Source organism: Zea mays, chromosome 8 (assembly GCF_902167145.1).
Source record: "Zea mays cultivar B73 chromosome 8, Zm-B73-REFERENCE-NAM-5.0, whole genome shotgun sequence".
Taxonomy (NCBI): Eukaryota; Viridiplantae; Streptophyta; class Magnoliopsida; order Poales; family Poaceae; genus Zea; species Zea mays.
In genome coordinates, this window is record NC_050103.1 from 179,776,413 (window position 1) to 179,787,942 (window position 11,530).

General features: G+C 45.3%; 1 protein-coding gene across 1 annotated transcript; it reads right to left on the reverse strand.

Moving 5' to 3' along the window:
* Positions 1-590: 590 nt before the first annotated feature.
* Positions 591-8,122, reverse strand: LOC100277739 (uncharacterized). Its single transcript, NM_001151231.1, is given in 8 exon segments — positions 591-1,066; positions 3,002-3,040; positions 3,126-3,230; positions 3,876-3,914; positions 4,204-4,314; positions 7,262-7,381; positions 7,476-7,590; positions 7,671-8,122. Coding segments are annotated over 8 exon segments (987 nt in total). The 5' UTR covers positions 8,039-8,122; the 3' UTR covers positions 591-976.
* Positions 8,123-11,530: the final 3,408 nt, after the last annotated feature.

The following is an 11,530-nucleotide window of genomic DNA, read 5'->3' on the forward strand; positions in this document are numbered from 1 at the left end:
GAAGATCATGCTCCTGCCACAGGTTGCTGACCGTCCGCGCTGCCGAAGAGAGCGCCGCCGCCGATACACCTCGTATTAATTAGCTACTAGATCAACACCAACAGATACCATGAGTTGTGGCATGTTGTTGAACTGTTTCGTATCCGTGGCTGTCATTTGCTTCATGTCCAACAGTCCAAGTTCTCCATTGTAACTTGTTGGGCTACTGCAGAAGAACAGGCGGTGTCCTTTAGGGACTCGTCATCCTCGTCGTCGTCGCACATGAGCTCAGACGTGGTGAAGGAGGCGTTGTCGTTGTAAAGGAGTTGAAGGAAGAAGAGAATCCACCGGAGAAGTTGCTGCCGCCGGGAAGAGACTGCAGTTACGAGGCTAGTTACTGGAGGCAATGTGTTATTCCTTTAAATTTCCTTCATGTGGATAATTAATTTTTCATTTGTGGCACATACATTGTTGACAATATTATTTTTATAGATAAATAGATTTTCAACATAATTCTTGCGCATTGACTTTTTAGTATCTATGAGAAAGGTATTATATTTGAGATTGGCTATATTTTTTTAATATATAAAAAAGTAACTAGACAATGCCTGTTTAAAAAAAACAGTGTAGAAGTCATTTTGCCAAATGGTTTTTTGTAACAGCTTTGCCAGAAAAGCTCACTGGACTCTAAAAATTTCAGCTGACAGAGTTGACAATATCCTCCAGAAGCCCAGCCCAGAGCCCACGAGAACAGAAAGTAGTACTACCTCTGCTCTCAAATATTTATCGTCCGCTAGTTTGTTTTTAAACTAAACCACGACAAATAAAAAAGAATGCAGGGATAGAGTATGTTTTATAAGGTATCCTCTCAATTCTAAGCAAATTATCTGATAACAATTGCAAATTTCAACCCAATAAGCCAGAAGGTGACTGCAGATCCAGGAGCAGAAACCCAATTGCCTTTGCACTTTCCATCCACATATATGACATTAGAAGATCAGATCCAGCCTTTCCTAATTCGAGCCCACACAAGAGCAGCAGCCAGGGCGCCCCCTAAAGGAGCTGAACCTGATACATCGCCATGCCTCTAGAAAATGGAGGGGGGAATCGGTTAGCTCCACCTTTGAACAGGGTGACAAAACATATAATTCATGGATGTTAGATCAACTATTGTACATGGTATTGCGGGCCAGATTATGTAAGTTGACAACCAATATACCAGACAAACTAGGTCGATTGCAAAGCAGATTACCCAAGTGACAATCAAATCATATAGACTAAAAAAGGTGTAGAAATCCATTTCAATATCCAGTTGAGCAGATAGGTGCTGAGGACGTAAGGTCGAACAAGAAACATTACAGCTAGGAAATAAAACTATCACGACACCATATGTACGAAGAACGTCTTTCTTATAGATGAGATTCATTGAAAACAATAAAACATGATGATGTTGTATGGTGGAAGAACCACAGAACCCCCTAATATTCCATCGCCTAATGTGTTGTATGGTCACTCAACATGCAGCTCAGATACATTTCATGCCAAGATTTAACAGCAACAATAGGCTCTCCCAGATCCTCGTGATGATATGGAAAATGTTGCAATTTTTTTGATATAACGTAAATGCGACTTTTCACTCGTCCTCAAGTGTTGTACATATATTTTTCTCGAAATACTGGCTCAATTGTAATCCGTACTAAAAAACATGTGAATTTAATTTTTGGGGCACCACACCCCCACCCACCCACCAAGGCCTGCGTCAGAATACTGAGTCACTGCCCCCATCCTGATGGAGATTAGCCCATAATCACAAGAAATCTGGGTCAACTGGCTCAGGGAAGTCTAAAAACTTGGGTTGAAGAGAATCTGGGAACCTGGGAAACAAGGGTTCCCAATCAACCCAGGTGGAGAATCTGCTTGGTTGGGGTTGATGTGAACCATGATATGCCAGGTGCAAGTAGTTGTAGAAGATGAATGCAATACAAAGAAATAAAAAAACAAAAAAGACAATAAATAGGCCACATATGCTAGACCATCCAGCCCAAGACCCACTACCCGGCCACATATGGGAATCACAGTCACGCACGCAGCTGCCTTTTTTGTCCTGCCTTGCTGCTCGCTTTCTCATTGATCAAACAGACCCATCGCAGGCTCGCAGCTAAGCCGCCAGCCACAAATTAACCACCAGTAACCAACATCTCATACTAGGCAGTAGTAAAGACGATTGCCCGGCCTGTCTTCTTCTCTTTTGCGTCCCCAATTTCATTTGAGAAGACTTCACTAATTTTGTGTTAGTTGTTGCTGCTCCTAAAGATATGCAGTTGGTCCTGTCAACTGTTGTTGCCAGTTGGTAGTCCTCTGCAACAACGGCGTCATAGTGTCGTTACGTCCCAGAAACAGAAACTCAAATCATTCTTCCCCTTCTATCCTCTCGCCCTGTTCCACAACTAAGCCCTTTCGACCCTTGGTGTGCCCATGCTGCAGCAGAATGGTGACCCAGGCAGAGGGGATGTTGATCCTGCTCGACCCCAACCCTGAACTAGGACGATGTCCCTGATTTGCAGAATGTGCCATCGACCCCGACCCCTACGACTATGGATTAACCAACAGGTCTCAGCCATCTCGAGTTAAATTGACACCCCTGGCCTTGCATAACTCTCGAGCAACATACATAAATACAAGAAACAAAAGGGGCAGACCCAGGCCCGGAGGCTTCTACACGAGTGAGTCTGAGGAAGGGATAAACTGGGTAAGCCTTCTCTCCATAAATGTGGAGAGGTTGTTTCGAACCCGTGACATAACGACTCAGTGTGATAACTCTCGCTATGCACTAGGCCTGGCCTTCTAAAATACATGAAACAAAGAGGCACCCAAAACATTCACATGCTATATTAACAAAAACAAATAATAAATGTTACATTTGTCAAAACACGGGAAATTAAACAAGGAAAGAGAGTGACACCAAACGATTCATTTACTATAGAAGAAATAAAAAATAAAAGGATAGAGCAATAACACATACCTTCAACCTCACTAAATCAGCACCAATCAAACCTGCGCCCTGAAATGAGAAGAAACAAAAAAATCTGATGGGAAACTAAATGAACAATGGATTGTTTCGAGAATAAAGAAGAGAAGATTCTCACCATAAGTGCAGCTGGAACAGGAATGACAAAGTAAATATACACTAGTCCCTTGGGATACAGAAAAATTTGAAGAAGCATAGTTGCATTAACTGCAGCACTTGCACCCTGAGTGACATGAACACAACAGAAGGAATCAAATTTAGAATGAAGTAACGTATGTGCAATGCCATCAATAATGCTCATACAGTCGTCAAACATTAGACTGGATTCAATTGCCATATCACCTTGTATGGGCCTATGTCTATTTTATTCATAGATACATGATGATTGAATGAATAGTTGTATTGTATATTGGGCCAAACTCTACCATCCATGAATAAGTATAAGGTCATGTAGCTATTTTTAAAAGGCAAACCTACTGTCGGATGTTGGAGACTCCCACATGAGTGAGATCTGGGGAAGGAATAAACTGAGACAGGTCTTGTCCTCAGAGAGGCTGCTTCAAACTCGTGACCTGGTAACTCAGTGAGACAACTCTCACCACTACACCAAGCGTGCCTTTGGTAATATAGCTTCTTTTAGTATAAACTAAATTAAGACCGTGAAATGATTGACATACAACCCATTTAAACAACAACAAAACAACCAGGTGATCTGATTATCGAGACCCGTTGATTCAAAAGTAACCAATTCCCAAGTGATATGAACCATTTGATGTGCTGGTTGTAAAAGAATTGTACAATTGGCAAAAGCGGTTGTACATATAGCAGCAATCTTAAGAATATGTTGTTGGAACAGGAAACCACATACAAGTTCAGCAGCTCTTGAAGTATCCCATCCTACATAATCCTGCAGGAGCATCATCACTACGTCAGAAGATTAACACAAAGCTATAACAAAAAAGAAATTCCATGCATAGGTTGAGGAGGAGCATCACTATATCTTAGGTGAGGGTCAAATCCGATAAGCCATCAATACCTTTTCCAGTTTCAAGTAGCAAGCAAGAAACTGACTGGTTTAGAGTTTTCAAAGACTGAGGACCTAAACTTATGAATTATTTCAGCATTGACTGTAAATGGACAGCCTCACCAGGATTTGGAATCCTGATGTATAAAATTTAATACATCATGGTTCTTACCTGTTTCCGATAGGCTAGAAAAGCCTTCTCCAGCAAGAAGAATACTGATCCAGTAAGTGCTCCACCAACATACAACTTCAATAGAAAGGCAGGACCAAACACATTCGTAATCTGATTCAGAAAGAAAAATATAGGGAAAAGGCAGTTCAACATTAGCAGCAGAAGGTAATAGATCATTACTACAAAGAACAAGGTAAGAAACGGAGGTAAGTAATAGATAGAATGTTTTACACTGGCGGTCTGCCTCTTAATCTTGCACATAACCCATATTCTAGGAAGGCTTTCATGTTTGCTGCCAATAAGCCAATTGGAGGATATGCCCCTCGAAGCTACAACAAGTTGAGGACAACTCTTGTGCCAGAGAGGACACATGTGGAAAGAATGCTGCAGCCCCGTGAAGAAAACTTGGAGCTCTAAAGGTGTGAGTATTGTATCAGATGGATGATCAGATGCTCAAAGGTGTCCACTCTTGAATTTCTTGGCTGTTACAGAAGATGGTCAATGTTTCTTAGAGCGATCAACACTGAAGGAATATCCAAGACCAAGGAGGCAAGGAGTACATTTCAGAGAAGATGTTAGCAGTAATTGATGAGGTTGGGGCACAAAATGTTATGCAAGTGATCACTGACAACGCTGTAAATTGCAGAGCTGCTGGCATCATAGTTGACCGGAAGCAACCTCATATTTTCTTGTTAGACAGTGTGTGTGTGTGAGTGTGTGTGGGCCGGCACCACTGTTGGGCTGCCGGCCCATTAGGGTTAGGGTTGAGTCCCTATATATATGTACCCATCTCCTATCAATATAGTGAATTCACCCTTCTACATTTCTGGACCCCTTGTGTTGTGCATACTTTGAAATTTGGATCTTGCTTTGAAGAGCATCTGTGCTCCTAGGGAATTGAAGATCTGCTTTATACTAAATTCCAGTGGATTAGCGAAGTCATTGGAGATGCCATTATAATTAAAAAAAATTCATCATGAATCACTCCATGAGGTTGTCTATGTTCAATGAGCATAGCAACCTGAAATTCCTTGCCATTGCTGACACAAGATTTACCTCTGCTGTTGTGATGTTGAAGAGATTTATTGCTATAAAAGATGCTCTTTCAGTGATGGTAGTGAGTGAAAAGTGGAGTGCCTATAGGGAAGATAATCCACGTCAGGCTCAATTTGTCAAGGAGAAGATTGTGAATGATCTGTGTTGGGATCAAGTGCGCCTATTTCCTTAGTTTCACTGACCCTATCTATGCTATGATACGGGCAGCTGATACTGACAAGCTATGCCTCCATTTGATATATGAGATGTGGGACACAATGATATAGAAGGTGAAGAGCATGATCTATCGTCATGAAATGAAAGAGACACATGGAGAATCTATCTTTTACTCATATGTGCATGACATCTTGGTAAGTCGATGGACAAAAAGCAACACGCCCTTGCATTGCTTGGCACACTCACTAAATCCAAATTATTACACCGATGCATGGATCAATGAGGTCCCCAACCGACAAGCTCCTCATAATAATGAGGAAAACTCAGAGATGAGAAATGCTTGTTTCAGGAGGTATTTTTCTGGTGAAGAATTAAAAAAGATTAAGCTGCAGCATGCTAATTTCTCTTTGTTTGGAACTGGATTCAATTCATTTGAGTCACTTGAGGATAGAGGTTATGCGAAAGGGTGTTATGGATCCTGCTGCGGCGCGTAGGACGGGGAGGCGTACACCACGAAGAGTGGGCTAGCAGGGTGGATTGAGTGGAGGAGCGCAGGGAATAGGGCACACAACGTGGCGGTTGAAGAACACGATCACCAGGGGCGTGAGGTTCGCCACCGTGATTCAAGAGTCGTCCACGTAGGTGCAACTTCTTTTCATAAAACCCTATTACAATCTAAGGCACCCTTATAGCTCCAGGGCCTAACAACTCAGGAGATTATTAAAGGGATAAGCCCCAGGGAGGATAAGCCTCCTCAAACTTCTCTAACAACCAGCCGCCATCTAACAAATGGCTGGCCTAATGACCCTGGCGCCTGGCATATTTCCGGCCCACAAAGGAGTCTATAACACTTCCCCCCTCCTCGACAAAGAGCTCGTCCGCAAGCGCGGAAGTTGGATGCTGCTGTTTGAATTCTTCCACCTGTTCCCATGAAGTATCTGCTTCTGAACACCCAATCCATTTGACCAACACTTCCCACACTCCTCTGTTGAGTCTGGCCCTTAGAACCTTCTCTGGAGCTGGAACAACATGCCCATGTAGAAGAGGTGGCAGTGGAACCAACTGGGATGGAGCAGGTCCTTCAAATTTCTTCAGGAGAGAGACATGGAACACATCATGAATTCTTGCATTTGGTGGTAACTGAAGCTTGTATGAAACAGCCCCTATCCTCTGAATGACTTGATATGGACGAAAGAATTTGGGCCCCAATTTGGATGGTGCAGCTGAGGTGACACCCACAACAGTTTTTTATAATAGCATTCAATTTTATTTATAATATATATTTGTCTATCGTTGTATTGGTGTTTTTTAGAAATAGTGTACCGGGGTATCGCGTACCCAATCCGTATCTTTGTATCGCCGTATTAGGGTAACATAAGTCTTACCCCTCGGGCCGAGTTTTTTTAACAATGTGGGTCCATGGCTTTGAAAATATAGGTGGCCAAAAAGTGGACTTACTTTAAATTAGGATACTGTGATACAAATGAAATGATACGGTTTAAATGAACATTTAAAAATATATTGTGACAATTGGTCCTAAATTCATGTTATAGATAGATACAACGTTATCAAACATTGTTAGTCTACTGTTGAAAAAATGAGGCTATTTTTTGGACTGTACATTGCACATAGTTTTACTAAATTTTCAAGGACCATTTACGCTGCACTCAAACAAAGCAGAGTCTGAGATTATAGAACCTCAACATGTCTTTCTCTACTTTCCATATTCTTTAGTTTAAGAAGATTGGAAGACACATAGATTTCCCATCACTGCAAAATCTTTTCAATTCGATTCCCTATTGGGCTATATCTTTCATGTAACCTAAAGGAAAAGCATCCAACTTACACTGCTCCCAAAGAAGAAGAGGCCAAACATATTGGCAAAGAGGTGATTAAACTCTGCATGGCTGAAAGCACTCGTGAGCAAGGTGTGCAACCGTCCACTCTTGAAATTGTCCAGTGAAATCTGCTCGTTGCAACAATAATAAAGTAACCACTGTTCATTACGACAATAATAAAGTAACCACTGCTATAATCTAATAACTCATAACTTCACTTACCATGAAATGCTTCCTCATGAACCCTGGATCGGCCACACGCCACAGCAGGAAGACAGCAACATTCGCACCGATGAGCATCCACACCGCCCCGTCGGCGGACTCCATCCAGGACGCCCTTCCGCAGACACCAGAACACAAAATGACGAAATGACTACAACAGTTCCCAAGTAAGATTGCGCCAATTATGAACCTCACCAGGTCGCGCCTTGGAGGAAAGGGGAAGGCGAGAACTGCCGCCCCGAGGCCCTGCGCCACCGCGGCAGCGAGAAGAGATCGAGAGAGCGGGCGCCGCGCGCGGTGGCCAACCACCGGGACGCGGCGGTCCGCGCGGCCGCTGCGACGTCCGCGGCGGTCCTCGGTAAGGGAGAGATCCCGGTAGAGCCGGAGAGGCGATTCCATATGAGGTGGGCCGACGGGGAGGAGGAAGGGGATGCGGATGTGGGCGCGGAGGGGGAGTGCAGGAAGCGGTGGTGGTGGGGCTGGGGTTGGAATCTGGGTGTTGGGGCCCCGCGGAGGGCGTGCTGCGCGACGAGGGACGGGAACTGCAGCAGCTTCCTCCGCATGTTGAATCCTCCTTGCAAGCTCGAAAAGCTCTGTTAATCTGCTCCGGCCGCCGCCTCCGCCGGCTCGAGCAGGGGTTCCTGGGTGGAGGTTTCGTTTCCAACTCCTGGTTGGAACTAGTCTCGATCGGTAACCGCCGGATTCCTTGCCGTTGTGAGTTGTGACCAAGGTTTTAAATAGCCGGGGCTATATTCAGAAGGTCTAGATCTAAGAAATACACTATTTAGCGTTAAACAAAATTAGTCGCTACTAACCTTATTTAGTCCGCTAAATATGCAATATTAGAGCATCACCAACAGACTGGCTAAACAGCATCGGCTCGGTAAAGAAATGAAAAACATCCTGATATTAGCTTGCAACAGTCTCACCTTCAAACTCGTCATCGTATCCAGCTCGTCATTTCCTTTCCATCGCTAGCCATATTTGCCTAGCACTTGAGACTCGCCATCTACCGATCTCCCGCCCTCCTGCTCCCTCCCGCGCTCTCCTGCTACTGCTCCCTCCCGCGCTCCAGCTCTGTTTCCGGCGCCCGCGCCCTATGAAGTCGCCACCATTGTACAGATCGCGCCATACATTACTTGATAGACTAAAATCTGGGTTCTGAAACTTCTTGTGGCCAATAACTCTTATCTGTAGGTGGCTATAATATAGTTCATTACTTGGGCTTGATTTGTCAGACCTTTTGAAATGAGATTATATTATTCATGCTGAGTTGAATGAGTTTCAGCAACACAAATGCAGTTATATTATCAGAGACAGCTTCAAACCGGATCCAAAAGCCAGAGTGTGAGAGCGGAGCATGGAATGCAGAAAAATTCAAACATACACAAAAGCCGAGTAAACGTTTGGTTTACATAATCTGTTGGTACTCATGCCTTGTAGAAAGCTATCTATTTTAAAAAGTGTTCTTTAAACTTGAGATTTAGATAGGATTTTTATATAAGCTGTTGGAGTTGCTCTTAGCTCGATTTAGCTACTAAACATGCAATCTTTTTACTGGCCAAACCTTTGAAACATTAAGGCCCAAAAACAAATTGTGGGCAGGCCCTTTAACTTAATGTTTGTTGGATAGTGGTTAAATGACTTTTACCTGTGTAGTTGAACGTTGAATTTGCATGTATATTGATTTATTATTGAACATTTGAACTACTAGTTTGAACTGTCAGATTCAAATATTGAACATTTAAACTATCTATAAAGTTATGCCATGTTTTTTAACCCGCTAAATGGATTAGCTCGCGGCTATTGAACATTTAAACTATCTATAAAGTTATGCTATGTTTTTTAAAACCCGCTAAATGGATTAGCTTGCGGCTATAGCCTTTATAGCTTATCCAAAAGCTCGTCGCCAAGGCCCTTAGCCGGACATTTAAAACAATGGTTGTGACTTGTGAGCCTTGAAGAAGGTCAGGAAGAGGGAACGAGATCGTCTACAGTCGCGCGATTCGGCTTGGCTGTTTTATCTGTGTCGTTTGCTGCACATCGAACAGCTGACATCTTCTATATGTTTGTTTTAATACGTTTCTGTCTGTCCCAGGTAGCTTCTAGCCCATCAACTCCCGACACAAAAATAAATTGTAGCTTTATTTGCGATCGTTGCCACTGAAGCCTGCTATTTTTAACGTCATGGACAATAAAGAGCAGTTTGTATTTCAGACTTGAGCACTTGTATTTTAGACTGTACTACTTGACCACCATCGACCACTTCCATTTCAGACTTGAGCATGAATTGGCAAGAGAAGTTACATTTTTACTGCTCGATGAAGCTAAGCATTCAGATGGCAATAGAGAACTAAACATACATACACTTGAATTATAAAACCAAAAGCTATTCTCCCCACCAAGCTTTGTTATTAAAATTCAGCATCAAGATCATTAGTTACTCCTCTATATAAAACTAAAACATAATAATAATTAAACTCTCTGTACGTGTCATTAATGAAACATTCATAGTTTCAAAATACTACCATCAATAGTTGAGAGAAGGTATTGATGGAGGAATATGATTCAGACATCCATTCCTTTGTCAAATAAAACGTGTTTGTAATATTTTGAACTACATCATCATCCAATGACACTTCCTATACAAATGTACCTTCATCCAACGATACCTCGTGTACTAATGTAGCAGCGAGAATTTCTGTTATTATTTATTTAATATAGTTGTCGGGACCATAATTAGGGGTACCCTCAAGGCTCCTAATTCTCAGCTGGTAACCCCCATCAGCACAAAGCTGCAAAGGCCTGATGGGTACGACTAAGTCAGTCGGTCCATTCGAGGGACCCGACCACGCCTCGCCCGAGCCCAGCCTCGGGCAAGGGCAGCCGACCCCGGAGGATCTCCGTCTCGCCCGAGGCCCCCCTCCAGCGACGAGCATACTTCCGGCTCGCCCGAGGCCCAGTCTTCGCCAAGAAGCAACCCTGGCCAAGTCGCCACGCCAACCGACCAAATCGCAGGGGCATTTAATGCAAAGGTGGCCTGACACCTTTATCCTGACGTGCGCCCTTCAGTCGACAGAGCCGAAGTGACCGCAGTCACTTCGGCGCTCCACTGACCGGCCTGACAGAAGTACAGCGCCGCCTGCGCCGCTCCGACTGCTGCGCCACTCGACAGAGTGAGGCTGACAGGCAGTCAGGCCCGACCTCAGGCATCATAGGAAACTCCGCCCCGCCCGACCCAGGGCTCGGACTCGGGCTCAGCCCCGGAAGACGGCGAACTCCGCTCCGCCCGACCCAGGGCTCAGACTCGGGCTCAGCCCCTGAAGACGGCGAACTCCGCTCCGCCCGACCCAGGGCTCGGACTCGGGCTCAGCCCCTGAAGACAACGGCGAACTCCGCTCCGCCTGACCCAGGGCTCGGACTTGGGCTCAGCCCCGGAAGACAACGAACTCCGCTTCGCCCGACCCCAGGGCTCGGACTCAGCCCTGGCCTCAGCCGACGGTCTCCGCCTCGCCCGACCCAGGGGCTCGGACTCGACCTCGGCCACGGAAGACAGACTCGACCTCGACCTCGGAGGAGCCTCCACATCGCCCAACCTGGGACGCGGACCGACCACGTCAACGGGAGGCGCCATCATTACCCTACCCCAAGCCGACTCAGGCTACGGGGGACAAGACTGGCGTCCCATCTGGCTCGCTCCGCCAGATAGGCAATGATGGCGCCCCGCACGCTCTGTGACGACGGCGGCTCTCAGCCCCCTTACGGAAGCAAGAGGACGTCAGCAAGGACTCGACAGCTCCGACAGCTGTCCTTCCGCCAGGCTCCAGCGCTCCTCCGACGGCCACGACACCACACGAACCGGGTGCCAAAACCTCTCCGGCCGCCACGATGGCGTGTACTTAGGGCGCTAGCTCTCCTCCGCTAGACACGTAGCACTCTGCTACACCCCCATTGTACACCTGGATCCTCTCCTTACGCCTATAAAAGGAAGGACCAGGGCCCTCTTACAGAGGGTTGGCCGCGCGGGGAAGGGGACGGGACGACGCGTAGAGTCC